Source organism: Zalophus californianus, chromosome 6 (genome assembly GCF_009762305.2).
Source record: "Zalophus californianus isolate mZalCal1 chromosome 6, mZalCal1.pri.v2, whole genome shotgun sequence".
NCBI classification, from domain to species: Eukaryota; Metazoa; Chordata; class Mammalia; order Carnivora; family Otariidae; genus Zalophus; species Zalophus californianus.
In genome coordinates, this window is record NC_045600.1 from 83,495,290 (window position 1) to 83,513,131 (window position 17,842).

At 44.9% G+C, this 17,842-nt stretch overlaps 1 protein-coding gene across 1 annotated transcript in view; it reads left to right on the top strand.

The window, feature by feature from the left end:
- The window catches only part of RTF1 (RTF1 homolog, Paf1/RNA polymerase II complex component), a 51,911-nt gene extending 34,570 nt beyond the window's left edge, over window positions 1-17,341 (top strand). The window contains exons 5-18 of the mRNA XM_027571836.2: window positions 1,279-1,393; window positions 2,071-2,182; window positions 7,433-7,568; window positions 8,296-8,473; window positions 9,449-9,531; window positions 10,882-10,969; window positions 11,064-11,171; window positions 11,748-11,825; window positions 12,426-12,547; window positions 12,735-12,792; window positions 13,453-13,530; window positions 14,018-14,113; window positions 14,832-14,943; window positions 15,175-17,341. Of these exons, the coding sequence (XP_027427637.1) occupies window positions 1,279-1,393; window positions 2,071-2,182; window positions 7,433-7,568; window positions 8,296-8,473; window positions 9,449-9,531; window positions 10,882-10,969; window positions 11,064-11,171; window positions 11,748-11,825; window positions 12,426-12,547; window positions 12,735-12,792; window positions 13,453-13,530; window positions 14,018-14,113; window positions 14,832-14,943; window positions 15,175-15,281 (1,471 nt within the window). The 3' untranslated portion in view covers window positions 15,282-17,341. The remainder of the gene's footprint in view (window positions 1-1,278; window positions 1,394-2,070; window positions 2,183-7,432; window positions 7,569-8,295; window positions 8,474-9,448; window positions 9,532-10,881; window positions 10,970-11,063; window positions 11,172-11,747; window positions 11,826-12,425; window positions 12,548-12,734; window positions 12,793-13,452; window positions 13,531-14,017; window positions 14,114-14,831; window positions 14,944-15,174) is intronic.
- The last annotated feature ends 501 nt before the right edge of the window (window positions 17,342-17,842 follow it).

A 17,842-nucleotide genomic window follows, 5' to 3' on the forward strand; every position in this document is an offset into this window, starting at 1 on the left:
TGTCTCTCATTCTCTCTCTCTCAAATAAATAAACAAAATCTTAAAAAAAAAATTAAGTAAAAAAAATTGATAGTTGGGGTTATTTTAAAGTGTTATGAAAAGTTTAATGTTTATTATATTCCTTTATTCCTTCCATAATGTTCCTTAAATTCATGCCTCCCAAAATAGTTTTGTTTCATAAGAGCCTGATTTTTATTATAGGGAAGGAGCCTAGATTGCATTTGTTGAAAAGAATAGTGTGTTTATTCACAGCATATTTATTCATTATGTTTGCTGGTGTGGAGGTGAAGGGGAGGGCATTTTTCCTAATAAAGAAAGATGGAGAGTGGTGGGTTTTTTTATTTTTGTTTTTAAGATGTTATTTTTAAATAATCTCTACACCCAGTGTGGGGCTCGAACTCACAACCTGGAGATCAAGAATCACATGCTCCACCAACTGAGCCAGCCAGGCACCTCAAGAGTGGTGTTTTTAAGATACAGTCTTTGTCCTGACCACCTTAAAAATGTGACAGTGGGGGGACGCCTGGGTGGCTCAGTCATTAAGTATCTGTCTTCGGCTCAGGTCATGGTCCCAGGGTCCTGGGATCGAGCTGCACATCGGGCTCCCTGCTCCGCGGGAAGCCTGCTGCTCCCTCTCCCACTCCCCCTGCCTGTGTTCCCTCTCTTGCTCTGTCTCTCTCTCTCAAATAAATCTTTAAGAAAAAAGAATGTGACAGTGGGGGCACCTGGGTGGCTCAGTCAGTTGAGCTTCCGACTCTTGGTTTCGACTTAGGTTGTGATCTCGGGGTTATGACATCAAGCCCATGTCAGGCTCCAAGCTCAGCGCAGAGTCCGCTTGGGATTCTGTCTCCCTCTGTCCCTCTCCCCCACTGTGTGTCTCTCTGAAATAAATAAATCTTTAAAAAAAAAAAGTGACAGTGGCTCTCTGTGGTTTCATTCTGTTTCTAATGGAACAGCATTGCAGTTGATCCAGAAATCAACTATTTTCCTATGTTATATGAGGGTTGAAGAAGAGCTGTGTGTTATCAACAGGGTATAATAGTATCCTGAATATTTTCTCTCATTTTAAATCTATTCCAACTTAATGCTTTCAAGTACTTCTGGTATACTTATGTTCATTATTTTTAATGTACCTATAAGGTACATCGGAGTTTCTTGTAGGAAACCAAGATGTTTAATTCCTTCCCCCTACTTATTTTCTTTATCCCATCTAATAGAAATCAGTTTTTGTACATACTTCACTGCCATCTAAAAACCAAACAAATATCTCTTAACCAGATTTGAAATCAGGAAAAAACTAAAAACAGCCAAAAAGAAAGAAAAGAAAGAAAAAAAGAAAAAGCAGGAAGAAGAGCAGGAAAAGAAAAAGCTGACACAGATTCAAGAATCTCAGGTAGGAAATTCAGTGGTCCTTGTTATCCAAAAAGTAAGCCTCAGTTTTGAGTGTGTGTGTGTGTATTTGTGTGTTTATGTAAAAGATGGTTTTATATTAATCAGCCTAGTTCAGTTTGTGCAAAACATATTGTCTTTATCTTGTAGGTTCACTAATCTCTGGACGTATCATTTCATCATTAACTGTGCTGTTCAGTTCCTTAGTAATTCTTCTCTCAGGTCTGCTTTTTAAAAAACAGCTCACTGCTGTGTGAGCATTCCTGAAGGGAAGTTGATAAACGTCCTGTCCCCAAGTAGCCGGATTAGGTCTGAGGTTTACTCACCTGTGTGTCATCCTGGACTTAGTAATAAACGTAGCTGCAAAAATTACTCATCTCTGAATTCATCACAAAAAGCTTGTTAAAAATATCCACAAATATAAGCCCTCTAGGGTGGCCTTCCATAAAGTGTTTATTCCTATAATTCTTAGGCTTTCTGTTTATTAGGCTGGTAAGACCGGAGCTGACTTTATGCTCTAGCCTCTTTGTCCACTAGAGGATGCTATTTTCCCCTAAACAAGTTTCAGTTTCTGCAGCCTATATAGATCCCCACTGGAAAATTGAATGATTGTTAGGTGTAGAGAATGTTGTCATTGGCTGTTAATAAAAAGAACCATCCTACATATTTTTCCCTTCCCAGGTAACATCCCACAACAAGGAGCGGCGTTCCAAACGGGATGAGAAACTAGATAAGAAATCTCAAGCCATGGAGGAGCTAAAAGCAGAACGAGAAAAACGGAAGAACAGAACAGGTCAGTGGGGAAAATGTAATGGCTGCTTTGTCTTTGGGATCATATGATTTGACGTTCTGATGCCCGTTTATATTTTCCCCCCTTTTATCAGCCTTTTTTTTTTAAGCTCTTTATTTTGGGTAATTCCAAACACGTACAGAGAATAGTATGATGAAACTCCGTGAACCCATCATCCAGCCTCAACAATCAACTCATAACCAGTCTTGTTAAATCTATATTCCCCTCTTTCACTGGGTTATTTTGAAGTAAATCACAGCATCATTGTATTTCAACCATAAATATTTCCGTATGTGTCTTTAAAAGATAAGCACTCTTTTGTTTGAAACATTACAATATCATTATCACATCTAAAAAACAATAACGGTGACTTTCTTAATATTATCAAATATCTAGTCAGTGTTCACATTCTCTAGTTGATATATAGTTAAAATATGCTAATTTGGTTGTTCGAATCAGGATCTTAAAAAAATCCACACATTTTGAGTTGTTAATATGTCCCTGAGATCACTTAATCTGTTTAGGTTTTCCTCTTCATCTCTTTTTCCCCCTTGCAGCTTATTTTGAAGAAACTAGGTCCGTCATCCTGTAGTTTCTCAGATGCTGGGTATGTCCCATTGGAGGTGTTGAATGTGTTGCTCTAGTCTCTTGAATTTCCTGTAATTTGTAGTTAGACCTAGGGAATTGGACACATTTGGATTTATTCTGTTTTGGTTTCGGTTTTTGGGGGGGATGGTGAGGGGAGGCTGAGTTTTAGTGGTGGTGTATACTGCCATCAGGAGACACATAATACCTGTGTCTCACATTTTGTAATATTATCAGCTGTCATTTAGTTTTTACCACAAGAACGTGAAATAAAAGACTGCTCCAAACTCAGAAATACGCATTTGCTCCTGATCGTGGATCTGCAGTTGAGCAGAGGGTTGCCTCATATACAAGTTTGCTGGGATTGTCTCCAAGCTGCAGGTTGGGACCAGGTCTGTTACACCTGTCTCTCTCCTTCCTCAGACCAGTATACCTAGGGTACATTCTTCTCTTGGTGACGGTAGAAATGTAATAGCGGCAAGCAGAAATGCCAGATGCCTCTTGAGGCCTAGACTTGACATTGGCAGGTGCAGCGTCAGGTCTGTGCATATTCCATTGGCTGAAGCAAGTCACATGAGAGCCCATCATTAATGGCTGGGAGAACTACTGAGTCACATGGCAAAGGGCATGGGTACCGAGAAGGATGAAGAATTGGGAAATAATAATATATTCTATCCCAGTAGCCATTGATAATCATTACCTAGATCATTTCATTTATTATGAGTTGCAAAATGATGATATTCTAATCTATCATTCTTTCTTCATTTATTATCCAGTCTACTTTTACAAAGAGAAACTTCACATCAGCTATTTAGTTATCATTAGGTACATTAGGTACATTTTATATAGGAAAGGCAGAAAGGTGGATTTTTTTTTTCCTTTATTACTAGTTTTCAAAAGAATGAGATAGTACCTTAGCAGCTTCCAAAGGTGACCACTGAGGTTTATTTGCGTATTTTAAGTGTGTGTGTGTGTTTATATATATATATATATTTTTTTTTAAGATTTTATTTATTTATTTGAGAGAACAAGAGAAAGCACACGTAGGGGTGGGAGAAGCAGACTCCCCCCTGAGCAAGGAGCCCCATGTGGGGCTGGACCCCAGGACCCTGAGATCATGACCCGAGCTGAAGGCAGAGGCTTCACTGAGCCACCCAGGCAACCCTGTTTGCTTATTTTGAATATCCTTTTGAATTCATGGATTTAAACATCCTTTTGTGTATTTTAATCCATTTATTTAATCAGTTGACTCTCAAATTGTCCCATCTTCAGTCGCTAGCCTGAGTCCTTTTGATGTGAGACTCCAGTAGTCTTCAGTAGCTTCCTTGCTTTCTGGATTTGGAATCTGCCATTTCTCTAAGGAGCCTCTTCATGAGAAACTGTTACTAGACACACCATAGTCTAGACATAAGGAGGGCCCATGCTACTGGGCTGGCTATTATTTCTAAGCCTTTCAGTACAGAGAGCTAGGATTTTTTTATTTTTAAGGATAAATTTTATCTTTATGAGCTCCATATTGATAAGTCCATTTCAGAATCAGAATGCAAAGGTTTTTGTTTTTTATAACAGCGATATTGAGATAAAACAAAGGTAGCGGGATGCCTGGGTGGTTCAGTTGGTTAAGCATCTGCCTTCAACTCAGGTCATGATCCTAGGGTCCTGGGGTGGAGTCCCGCATTGGGCTCTCTGCTCACTGGGGAGCCTGCTTCTCCCTTTACCCCTCCCCCCTGCTTGTGGTCTCTCTCTTTCTCTCTCTCTCTCTCTCTCAAATAAATAAAATCTTAAAAAAAAAAAAGAAAGAAAGAAAAGAAACTACCAGACTGTTTTCCAAAGAGGCTTTTTGCATTCCCACCAGCAAAGTATAAAGGTTCCACTTTTTCCACATCTTTACCAAGACTCGTTAATTGTCTTTCTGATTATAGGCACCTTAGTGGGAATGAAGTGGTATTTCATTGTGGTTTTGATTTGCATTTTCCTAATGATTAGTGGTGTTGAGCACCTTTTCATGTGCTTATTGACCATTAGGGTATCTTTCTTTGATGAAATGTCTGTTCAAGTCCTTTGCCCATTTTTTAATCAAGTTCTTTGTTTTCTGTTGTTGAGTTGTGAGTTCTTCAAATATTTTGAATATTAATCCCTCATCAGATATATGATTTGCAAATATTTTCTTCCATTCATAGGTTTCTTTTCACTCTTGATAGTATCTTTTTGTTGCATAAAAGTTTTTAATTTTGATGAAGTACAATTTAGCTTAGTGTTTTTTCTTTCATTGCTTATGCTTTTGGTGTCCTATCCAAGAAATCATTGCCAGATCCAGTGTTGTGAGGCATTTCCCTTATGTTTTCTTTTAAGAGTTTTATAGTTTTAGCTCTTACATTTAGGTCTTTGTTTTTTGGTTTTGGTTAGTTTGGTTTGGTTTTTAGACAGAGAGGGTAGGGAGGGGCAGAGGGAGAGGGAGGGAGAGAATCTTATGTGGAGCCTTGCGCTCCATCTCACAACCCTGAGATCATGACCTGAGCCAAAATCAAGAGTCGGACGCTTTACGGACTGAGCCGCCCACGCGCCCCACATTTAGGTCTTTGATTCATGTATAGTATAGAGTAAGAGTCTAACTTTTTTTTTTTTTTCCGCATGGTATGTCCAGTTTTCTCAGACACCCTTGTCGAAAATCATTTGACTGTATATGCAAGGGTCTCTTTCTGGGCTTTCTGTTTCAGTGATCTATGTGTCTTTCTTTTTTTTTTAAAGATTTTATTTATTTGAGAGAGAATGAGAGATAGCACGAGAGGGAAGAGGGTCAGAGGGAGAAGCAGACTCCCCACCGAGCAGGGAGCCCGATGCGGGACTCCATCTGGGGACTCCAGGATCATGACCTGAGCCGAAGGCAGTCGCTTAACCAACTGAGCCACCCAGGCGCCCCTATGTGTCTTTCTTTTGAACGACTGTATTTTAATGTCAACTCTTAGAGTTCCTATTGTGTGATTATGCCATCGATCGAATATTTCATTTTTCTTGTGATGTATAGAGGTGACTTTTTTATTATTATTTTATTCTGTGATTATATGAAATACAAGGTTCCAGGGGCACCTGGCTGGCTCAGTCAGTAGAGCATGCAACTGTTGATCTCGGGGTCTGTGAGTTCAAGTCCCGTGTTGGGGGTAGAGCTTACTTAAAAAAACAAAAACAAAAAAGGGTTCCCCAAATCAAAGCTGCTAATAAACAAGGTATATTCAAAGAGATTTAGTATCTGTACCTTTCTATTTCACCCTGGCCTCCCTCCTGTAACAGGCAACCATTTAAAAAAAATTTTTATATCTTATCCTTCCTTTTTTTTTTTTAATGAAAGGACACAGATTCACCTTCCATCTTAGATTAATGGTAGCTTACCAGGCGTACTTTTCGTCTACCTTGCTTTTTTCACTTAACCACAGGTCCTAGAGGTCACTCCTTAGTTTTTATGTCACATAGTGGTTGGTAGATGACTTTTTTTTTAAGTTTTATTTAAGTAATCTGTATACCCATTGTGGGGTTCGAATTCATGACTGGAGATCAAGAGTCGCACTCTCCAACTGAGCCAGCCAGGCACCTCTAAACTACATGATTTTGTAAATAGATTATTATTGGAAAACAGCAGTGCCCATTTGTTTCATAATCGTAGCCGCTTTTTATCTACAGCAGCAAAGTTGAGTAGTTGAAATAGTGACCACATGAAGCACAATCCTAAAATATTTACTGACTACCCCTCCAAAAAACATTTTCTGACTCAGGATGCAGTGTAATGGCTCATTCTTTTTTTTTTTTTTAAGATTTTATTTATTTACGGGTGTGTGGGTGGCTCAGTTGGTTAAGTGTCTGCCTTCAGCTCAGGTCATGATCCCAGGGTTCTGGGATCAAACCCCACATTGGGCTCCCTGCTCATGGGGAGTCTGCTTCTCCCTCTCCTCCCCACTCGTGCTCTCTCTTACTATCTCTTTCTCTCTCAAATAAAAATCTTTTTTAAAAATTTTTATTTATTAATTTATTAGACTGTGAGCGGGAGGGAGAGAGAATTTGAAGCAGACTCCGCGCTCAGCGCAGAGCCCCACGTGGGGCTCTGTCCCACAACTGTGAGATCCTGACCTGAGCCGAAACCAAGTGTCAGACATTCAACTGACTGCACCACCCAGGCGCCCCTGATTCCTTTTTTATAGCTGCATAGTAGTCTGTTTAGGTGGATGTACTGGAGGTGATTCAGCCACTCCCCTGTGCAGACATTTGGGTTGTTTTCAGTCTTCTCCTAATTCAAATAGTACTTTAAATTGAAAATAAAGTTTTTCTCCAAGACCCTCTGAAGACATCACAAAATTTTTCTCCCATCTTTCTTACCCATCTTCAGGCATCTTGAGTGTAATAAAGACAACTGTCAGTAGAGTTGGTGACCCTTTCTGCCCACTTAGCAATAAACTCACAGCCCTTTTTTGTCTATTAAAGCTTGACATTTGGTGCCTGAATGTTTTTAACTCTGGTTTAACTCGCTTCTGTATGTAGCCCAAGTGATCACCGTGCAATCTAGGGATGACGGGGCTGTCTCTTGAGTCCCTTCCCAAGTCCAGGTTCTTTTTCAAGGGTGAAAGATGTTTCAGTTTCTTACTGAGAGAATGTGGATGAACCTTTCCCCTTTCTTTTTAGCTGAGCTCCTTGCTAAGAAACAGCCACTGAAAACCAGTGAGGTGTACTCTGATGATGAGGAAGAAGAGGAGGATGACAAGTCCAGCGAAAAATCGGACCGCTCGTCCCGCACGTCGTCGTCTGATGAAGAGGAGGAGTAAGCTTGCATAGATATTGGTCTAGTAGTCAGGATAGGTGGGTTCTTTGGGGAGAAACTTAGCGTGGCTTCCAAAATGTTCTTGTGTGGATGGTGAACTTTGATTTGGTTCAGTACCCTGAATTGCAGAGCTGAGTTCCCCAACACATCAGCCCAAAAATGTGCTCCTGCCTTTGGCAATCTAGCCTGCACCACTCGACGTCTCATCTGGGCCTGGCAGGTAAGGACTGACTTCATGTCACCCTCAGACTGGTCTGGAGCTTCCGTGACTTTTCTTACTCTGATAGGTTATCCGGAATGATAGGCTCATTGCAGACAGTTCATACAGGAGCAGGGTTCTCTTACCACCCTTTCCTGTGGCTTCATTTATTTCTCTTACGGTTAATCACACGTACTTTGGTTTAGTGTTAAGAAGTTGGTAGTATTTATCTTGATCTGATTTTTGTTGTTGTTGTTGTTTTGTTTGTTTGTGAGGTTTTTGGTTTTTCCAGAAAGAGAGAGAGCACATGCCAGAGGCTGGGGGTGGGGAGCAGAGGGAGGGAGAGAAAATGTTAAGCAGGCTCCATGCCCAGTGTGGAGCCCAACACGGGGCTGGATATCGCAACCCTGAGATCATGACCTGAACCAAAATCAAGAGTCGGGGACACTTAACCGACTGAGCCACCCAGGCACCCCTTGATCTGTTTTTATGAGGAACACTTTTCCCATTGCCCTTTATTCCTCACAGGAAAGAAGAGATCCCTCCCAAATCACAACCAGTCTCCTTACCCGAGGAATTGAATCGGGTTCGATTATCACGGCATAAGCTAGAGCGTTGGTGTCACATGCCCTTCTTTGCTAAAACGGTCACAGGATGTTTTGTACGGATTGGCATTGGAAACCACAACAGCAAACCAGTTTACCGGGTTGGTGTTTCTTTCCATGGACAATTGTCCATGTTTTAAATATAATGATTCTTGACTGGGAGTAGGAGCTGCTGAACAAGTCTGTCACTTTTCTGCTACCATTTGATGGGAAAATAGACTGTAATTGAGATGCCTGTAGAATAATGACAGAGATGCCTGTAGAATAATGACAATCTGAGGTAACCAGAGATCATGCATGACCTGCTGTCAGAAAGAGTCTTTGGAGTCCAATGGAGGGGGGTTTGGATTTAAACTAACTCTTTTTATTTTCCCTTCATATAAAAGCAAGAAGAGAGACATTTAGGGAGTATTCATTGGGAGTTACATAATCTGGAAGCTTTGTTCATTTGAAAAATAAATGAAAGTTTTCCATGTTACCTGGAAACAGAATTATATTGAGGTTTAAAAACAAACACAAAAACACAAAAAACCACCTACCAACCTAAGAGAGGTGGTTTTGTGAGTTCTGGCACTGCTTCTATGATCTGGATGGCTGGAACAGAGCTGTTTGATTTTTTTTCTTTTTTTCTTTTTGTTTGTTTTAGCCTGGGTTGTATGGTTTTAATATGTGTTTACCTCCTTCTGTGAAGACCAACACCCATGCCGAGTCCCAGAAAGCTTGACAAACACAAACTGACTTCCATGGTCTTCATATTTGGTTGATAAAAGTGACCTCTGAGATCCCAAGTACATCCCCTTAGTAAGGTAGAATTAAGTCAGAGGGGAAGCTCCTGATGGGCCCCACCAGGCTAACTGGCTCCTCTCCTGGCGCTTGCTCACTCTGTGTTTGGGGCTTCTGGTCCTCGGCCATCTGGGTTCTGAACCTGAGGAAGGTGCCCCAGAGCCCCTGGCAGCTGTGGGGTCCTCTCAGTGCAGGGCCACTCGTCTGCAGTTAGGTTGGTAGAGCCAAAGAGGGACTGGTATGGAGAGCTCTGAAAGAGTGTTTTTAACTGGCGTCTCTGTCCTTTCACTTAGGTGGCTGAGATCACGGGTGTTGTGGAAACCGCTAAAGTTTACCAGCTTGGTGGCACCAGGACAAACAAAGGGCTCCAGCTACGGTAGGGGGCGCTGCTGTGGGCTTCTGCTCCTGCCGCACACGGGTGCTGCCTGGAGGGGCCCGCTGTGATGGCTCCTTTTTGTCTGTTTTAAGATTGTATTCATTTATTCGACAGACAGAGACACAGCGAGAGAGGGAACACAAGCAGGGGGAGCAGGAGAGGGAGAAGCAGGCTTCCCTCGGAGCAGGGAGCCCGATGCGGGGCTCCATCCCAGGACCCTGAGATCATGACCCGAGCCGAAGGCAGAGGCTCAAAGACTGAGCCACCCAGGCGCCCCCCAGTGTGATGTTTCTTGTTAGAGTGAATTTCTCTTGTCCCCATAGGGGACCTGGAGGGAACCTTATTCTGCCTTCAGGATCTCTCTCTCAGAGGGGAATCCAGAACAAGAAGTGGTAGGACACAGAGAAGGAAAAGAGCAGGTTGGGGGCCGCCCCATCCAGAGCCCTGCAGGCATTCCCTTGGTGACCATGGTCAGGACGCTTGCGTCTGGTCCTGTCTCTGTCCCTAACTAAGCTGATCTTTGACAGGTCAAGCCACCTTTCAGGACTTGGTTTCCTCTTCTGTAACATGATCCTTACTGAGTGCCTGCTACATGCCACTGTTCTGGGCATCAGGGTAGAGGCAAAAACAAAGTAGACACACACAAATCCCTGCCCTCTTGGAGCCTGAAAATTCTAGAGACCCTGTATAAGAAGGAATAGAAGTCGTTTGCCAGAATCACTGCAAATAGTAGCTGATAGATTCAGTTGTACCATGGCCTAATTTGGTCTCTGTGGTCTCCATTCCCTTCTCCTGTCCCCATCATCTTTCCTGGTCTGTTTTAAAAGAACCAGTTGGGGTAGGCAATGATGATGACATGCAGAGAGTGACTGTCCCTAGGGGAATGGCACTGACTCCCTTAACTTTGCCACCATAGGGGTCAGTCAGAAGGCAGTATGCTTTCTCTCTAGGGAATGGAGTTTCCTTGTCATTCAGATATCTACATAATATTTCATATTCTTGATGCCAGTCGACGGTGACAGATTTTATTGTAAATGGACTTTTGAAGCACTGGCCAAGTCCAATTTTTCCCCAGTCTAGCTGTGATTTATCCTGGCTGCCCATTAGAACAGCCTGGGAGGTATTGTTTGTTTAATTTCATTTCCTCGTCCTTTCTCCAGGAGCTTCTGATTCAGTTGAACTAGAGTGGTGCTTTGACATCAGAATTTTTACAGATCTTCCTGGGTGATTCTAAAGGGCAGCCAGGATTGAGAACCACAGAGATGGGTGGTTCACAGTCTGGTTGGGTCGCTCTGCTGCTACCACAGGTAACATACCCATTCTTGGAGGTGCTGTCTCTTTTTTACGTAGGCATGGCAACGACCAACGAGTGTTCCGCCTAGAGTTTGTCTCAAACCAAGAATTCACTGAAAGCGAATTCATGAAATGGAAAGAAGCGGTAAGTTTATAGATAGCACCTAGCAGTTCATGAAAACTCTGAGGAAGTTTCCAGAATCTCTCATTAATAATTTTTTTGTCATGTTTCGGTCTAGATGTTCTCTGCTGGCATGCAGTTGCCCACTCTAGATGAAATCAATAAGAAGGAGTTGTCTATTAAAGAAGCTCTTAATTATAAATTCAATGACCAGGACATTGAAGAGGTGAGAAACCCGGCACCCCGAGACCGGAGGTTCAGTAGGAGCCGGTGTTCGGGCGGGTGGTGCCTTTCTTCTCTTCCCTGTGTCTTGCCGATTTTAGCTGTGCTGCTGCACAAGGGCTGAGAGGGTGTTGTTACTACTGCCTTCTTAGCACTTCATCCAGATTTCCTCTGTGCATTCTCATTTGAAGTCCTGGAGTACAGAAGTGCACTGAGAGTTCAGGGATCTGCATTCTGCTAGGCTTGGTCCTTCAGGAGTTTCCTTTCTGCAAAACATTTTGGTAAAATTCTTTGATCACTGTCCTCTTGGACAGTGGCTAGCCTTCCAGCACCAGGTCCTTGGGCCGCTGCTGTTTATTGGTGTATGTTCCTTCAGACTGTGCCAGAAGAATTTCCATGGCGCTGGAAGCAGCGTAGTAGCCCTTGGAATGAACTCGCTCGCTCTCTCTGGGGCGTGACACTGCCGTAGGAAGAGCAGCCCCCTTTTAACTAGCTGCTTGCCTCCAGAACGGGCTCACTTAGCCTGTCTCCAGAAATAGTTTAGGAATACCTCACTGCTGGTATCTCCTCTCTGGTACAGATTGTAAAGGAGAAAGAAAGGTTCAGGAAAGCTCCACCCAACTATGCTATGAAGAAGACTCAGCTGCTAAAGGAAAAGGTGAGGACTTGCACTTGAACCTCCTTCCTCGTCCTGTAAGATGTGGAAATCAGACTTGTTCATCTCCTGCTCAGCTGGTGGTGGCGGGATTGGGCTCCAGAGGAAGCAACACGGTGCTTCCTTGGCACCCGGGCACCATCCTTGGCCATTTTCCTTTCTGTAAATTGATCGTGTCCATTCCGTTCTCCTTACTTCCTAGTCCCTTTTGTTTTATGTGTAATAAGACAGAAGCCAGGGTCCTCTCAGCACTGGGTCTGAACAGATGATCCTGCCAAGCCTGGCTGAGGTGGGTGGCTTTCCATTCTTCACATCAGGATGGGGGTGAGCCTTGGTAGGGTGAGTGAGCCCCATGGGGCCTGGGTTCCGAGGTCAGCGTTCCACATCCCTGCTACCAGGGGCCCAGGGCCAGATAGGACGTGGCAAGATGTTAACTACAATAATAAGAATTACACCTTGCGTTTGTAAAGCTTGTTTTCAGTGTCCTGTCATATTTCCTGTCGTTTGTTCATCACGTGAGCTGTCTCGCCTGTGCTGGAAGTAAGAGGACACTTGATCCGGGGCCCGTCACAGCCCAAAACTCACACGTCTGTCTGTGTGCAGGCCATGGCTGAGGACCTGGGGGATCAGGACAAGGCCAAACAGATCCAAGACCAGCTGAATGAGCTGGAGGAGCGGGCAGAGGCCCTGGACCGCCAGCGGACCAAGAACATATCCGCTATCAGGTGTGTCACAGGGCCCGCTTCTGTTGGGCTCCTACTCTGGACCCACAGACCGTGTCACAGTCGTCAGACGCGCCCGTGGCCTTGCCCACGCTGCGCTGCGCTGGCTCCGTGTGGCTCCGGGGTCCAGGCTGAGGGCTTCCCTCCCTCCTTGCACAGCCCGCTGACTCCCCCTTTCACTCACCCACAGTTACATCAACCAGCGGAACCGGGAGTGGAACATCGTGGAGTCTGAGAAGGCCCTTGTGGTGAGTAAGACAACTGTATTTGGAGCGCTGAGAACAGTTTTAATGAATGAAACGATACAAAGTCTTCTCTAGGGACGCCTGGGTGGCTCAGTTGGTTGAGCGACTGCGTTCGGCTCAGGTCATGATCCCGGAGTCCTGGGATCGAGTCCCACGTCGGGCTCCCGGCTCAGCGGGGAGCCTGCTTCTCCCGCTGACCTTCTCTCCTCTCATGCTGTTTCTCTCTCTCTCTCTCTCTCAAATAAATAAATAAAATCTTTAAAAAAAAAAACAAAAAACGAAGTCTTCTCTACATCTTGCTCCCGTTTATTTTTTTAGTTATTGGCGTAACGTGTACACTTCACATACACGTGCTCTGGGTGCACATGTACACCCATAGGATTTATTGATTGATGACGAAAAGCAGCAGTCTCCTGCCCGTCTCGCCCTCCCCACCCCACCCCTTAGCTTCTACTCCACGGGTGTGCATCTTCATCGACTTGCACTTCTGTTCTTTCGGTTGCTGCCCCCCTGTCTGCTCTGGTGTTCTTGAAGGGAAGAGGATGAGAGACCACTTTTGACTTTCTTTAGCCCTTGCCAAGACTGTATTTATATGTAAGCTTCGGATAAACGAGAGGCGGGGGGAAGGAGACACAGTTCTGTAATGCATGCTGTCTGTTTCAGGCTGAAAGTCACAACATGAAAAACCAACAGATGGATCCCTTTACGAGGCGGCAGTGCAAACCTACCATCGTTTCTAATGTGAGTGTCGAAAGAGGACGTTTTTAGTCAGGACCTAGATTCTAGGACATAAAATGAATCCCATTAGGACATTAATAAGGAAGTTAAAAATAATGTTGTCTTAGTGGGATTTTCTTGCCTCGAACTCTTGGGTCTGGCTACCTCTTTTTCTTTTTTCTTTTTTTAAATCTTGCTGTAGGCCATACAGGGAGTGAAAACCTGGCACGGATTTGTAGATACCTCCAGACTCACCCCTCCTGTGTCGGGGTGGGTTTACCAATGCAGCAGACATTAGGATTGTGGAGGCTGGGCCACCTAGGGCCAGGCCGGCCTGGGCTGGGCTTCAGAGCTTTAATTGCCTCTCTTTGCTGCCTTGAGGAAAACCCCACTGAGCTGCTGATGGGTCCACTGTGGTGCTTGTGATGTTAGCATGGTCGATGGGAAAGAATCTGGCGTTGCCCTGTGTGAGTATTAAATAATCTCTAAAATAACTTAATTTCTCTCTCAGTCCAGAGACCCAGCTGTTCAAGCTGCCATCTTGGCCCAGCTGAATGCAAAATACGGTTCTGGAGTGTTACCAGATGCTCCGAAGGAAATGAGCAAGGCAAGTGCAGTGCTGCCCTGTGGCCCGCAAGGCTGCCGGCCCGGACACTTGGCCTGGGTTAGGCCTGACTCTTCCCACGTGGAGGAACATAGCATCCCACTTGCAGCCCTTTCTCCATCCTAATTCTTTACAAATACGATAAATAGCTACTGAACTTTGACTTTGAAAACCTAAATGCTAAACCCAACACCACTACTTAACTGAGGCCTTGATTACAGCTTTAGGCGACTGACATCTAGCCCTCTGATCCACATTTTCTCGCATGTTAAAATGGGGATAATACTCTATCCTGCTGCCTCACAGGATGATTAGGAAAAGCTGATGACACATAACGATCAGATGGTTGTAAAGGTGAAAACTCTTTGAGAACTAAAATGTTAACAGAGAAACTGCCCACTTAGAAGCAGTTTTTTGCGTAAGTTAGGTCTTTTCCTGTGGAGCCCAAACTGTCCCGGGAATTTCTGAAATCTTGGGTCAGAAGGTAGCTTATTGTCTTAAGCCCCTCGTCCCCCACACCACAGACACGAGCCTTCCCTTTCCTCTTTTAGGCTTCAGAGAAGAAACCTTCCTGTGGCCTCTCCTATCCCCCCTCTGAGAGAAGGGACCAGAAAGAGCTGGTCAACTTGAGCCAAAGCGTTTTTGACCATTAGTGGCTGCCGCCTCTTGAAGTCCACTTGCATTTGTACTTTGATGCTGAGTTTTTCTCTTCACATTGCAGGGTCAGGGAAAGGATAAAGATTTGAATTCTAAGTCAGCCAGCGACCTCTCCGAAGATTTGTTCAAAGTACATGATTTCGACGTGAAGATTGACTTACAAGTTCCCAGCTCGGGTAGGTGAGGGTGGGGAAGCGGTGTTGGCTGAGGACCGGACGGCACCGGGGCTGACTTGGCCAGCAGGGAGGCCCAGGGTTCGGGGGAAAGTGCGGGTGTCCGCGCCTCCGCAGCTATAGAGGCCAGAGGGAGCGGGGACAAGGCAGCAGGCTACTGGAGGAGTGCAGTGCAGGACTTCACCAAGGGCTTGGTAGGCTCCTCAGATGCCAGTTTGCTCTTCTCTCCCACAGAGTCAAAGGCTTTGGCCATCACCTCCAAGGCTCCGCCAGCCAAAGACGGGGCTCCAAGGAGATCGCTAAACTTGGAAGACTACAAAAAACGACGAGGGCTTATTTGAGCGCACCCAGCCTGCTGCTCCTGACCCTGCATGCCCCATCCGCAGTGTCCTCTTTCCCTTTGATTTGCCCTCTTTGGGCTGGAGCAGCAGCAGAACTGGGAAGAGACTCTGGAACTGCCAGTCATCTGTAATATAAACCATTTGCTGTAAAGACCTCCCTTGTCTGCACCATCTCCCACCCACCCGCCAGGCCTCTCACCCAGTGTGGGCCTGGGCTCTCTTGGGCTTTATCCATGTCTTTAGATTTGTGTTTGCCTTTTTTTTTGTTTCGTTTTTGTTTTTGTTTTTAAACCAGCACAGTTCATTGGCCACTCTGCACACATCAGTATTAGCGTGGAGCTGGGATTCCTGCTGGAGCCCCTGGTGGCGACAGCGGCAGCACTCGGCAGTCTCCTCCGTGGGCTGCCTGGGACCCAACCATTGGCCGTTTGGCACCGGACCCTTGTGGAGGGAGTGGGGACTGGGCACCTGCAGTCCTCCTTCCTCTCTCATCTTTCTCTTCTTCCCATCTCTGCAGAAGAGAGGTTTTCAAATCCAATTTAGTTTCCAAAAAGTGTACATTTGTGGGGAGGGAGGGGGGGCTATTTGAGAGAGAGAGAGAGAGAGAGAGAGAGAGTGTGTGTGTGTGTGTGTGTGTGTGTGTGTGTGTCTGTAAGTGTGTGGATTTTTTTATCATTTTTTTAAACTGCAGTACTCTTTGTATCAGTCTGTCATGGGTCTATCGCTGTTTCAGATTTTTTTCAGCTGTACTCGAGCATCTGAAACCGCAAGAAAGAAACTCATTAAATGTGATTCTTCTTACTAAACAGGCCTGACTGCTGTAGCTGTGTGACCTCCCCTCCCCTCCCCCTTCAGAGAGAGCACCCCGTGCGGCCCCTGCCCTGTATAGGCTGTGTTCCGGCCGGTGGGCGGGAAGCCCCCGGCCAGGTACCAGACGGGGCAGCGTGGGCGTCGTGCTCACCCCGTGGGTATGGCCCACAGCTTCTTGGCTGAACACAGACTGTATCTTTTCCCCACCCCACGTACGTGTCTCTTCCTCGTGAATCTGTTTTGCTGTTTCGGAAAGAATAATATTTTTCTTGTTTTTTTAAGAGAAAGTATTCAACGTGAATGCGGAGAGAACGAACACAGAAAGGATTTAGGTTGCAGATGTTCCAAGCATGTGTTTTGTGTGTGTGTGTACATATATATATGGTAAGCATATATATTGTTGTGCAGCTAGGGTGAAGCCAGCAAAGAAGTGTGTATGTCTTTATGAAATGTTTGGAAAGAGATAAGCTGACTGCTTGATAATCATTCTCAGGTGTAAAGCTCCAAGTGTAAATAAAAGTGGCATTTAACAAATCTTTTCAGAACAAAGTACAGCTGACTGCATATACCCAGAACTAAGCTAAAGAAACAGCTGAGAGCCGCTGAGCCCCGCGAGAGGGGGAGGAACTTAGAGGCTCTGCTTTGTACTTCTTCACCCTACTTTTCCGTAAGGAAGTGGGATGATGGGAAATCACGGACTTCAGTTGTATTTAAACAGAAAAATGAACTTGGTGACTCTTCTGGGTTTAGTGGAGCCTCGGTGTTGCTTTAACTTAGTTTACACTTTTTTTATTTGAAAAAGAAGCAGCAATGGATGGTTTTTTAAAACGTATTGTGACTGTAAACTTGGTGAACTGTGACTGTAACACAGCTCTGTGGTAGGCTGTGTCGCAGTTCGGTTGGGCAAAGGTGGGCGATGGACTCATTAAAATCATCTATACTTGAACAGTCCATTGACCGAAACCCTTTACAGACTCTTGTGTAAATGTGGAATCACAGACTGCGAACCGTTGCCCGGACTCCGGCAGAGTCCTGGAGGCTGCTGGGACCTCTCCTATCATGACGAATCTGGACTGTTTTCTTTCTGGTTTTCAAAGACATGAAATTATAGGATCCATATAATTTGCTGGAGTCATTCTGATCCACCATGTAGATCTGTATTTAGTATCATTTGGATTTGGAGAAGTGTCGATTACATTATGGCTGTGTAATAAAATTTTTATTAAAACTGCATCACACTGTAGCCACTTTGCCCCTGCCTCCCCACACGCAGCCGCTGAAACTTGCTTCTGAGACGCCAGCACACGGCAAGGAGAAAGGCCAAGCAGCATATCACCTGAGTAGTCTCCTCGGTGATTGGAGTCAGGACCGAGAACTCGTCTCCAATCTCCACTGAGGCAAGGCCTCTGAACCGAGATCTTGACCAGGCAGAAGACTTTGGCTTGGTCCCCCTCCCCCAAAACCCCCACCCCAGCTAGGTTTCTTGGCAGTTCTCGGTCTTTCTTAGGCTGGGGAGTTGCTGCCGTGGCTCCCTGCTACACACGCACTCCCCTTCATGTGGTTCAGTGTTGAAGGGTGCGTCACCTAAGGCTGTTTTGTACATTTTTCACTTCCTTCCAAGAAGGGAAAAGGCCAGTGTCCATCAGCCTAGCTCATGATGTATAGGTCTGTTTGTCTGTCTTGGCTTCTGACAGGTGCAGGGAAAGTCTGCTGCCTACAACTTCCCTTCAGAAAGAATGCTTTTGTTCTCT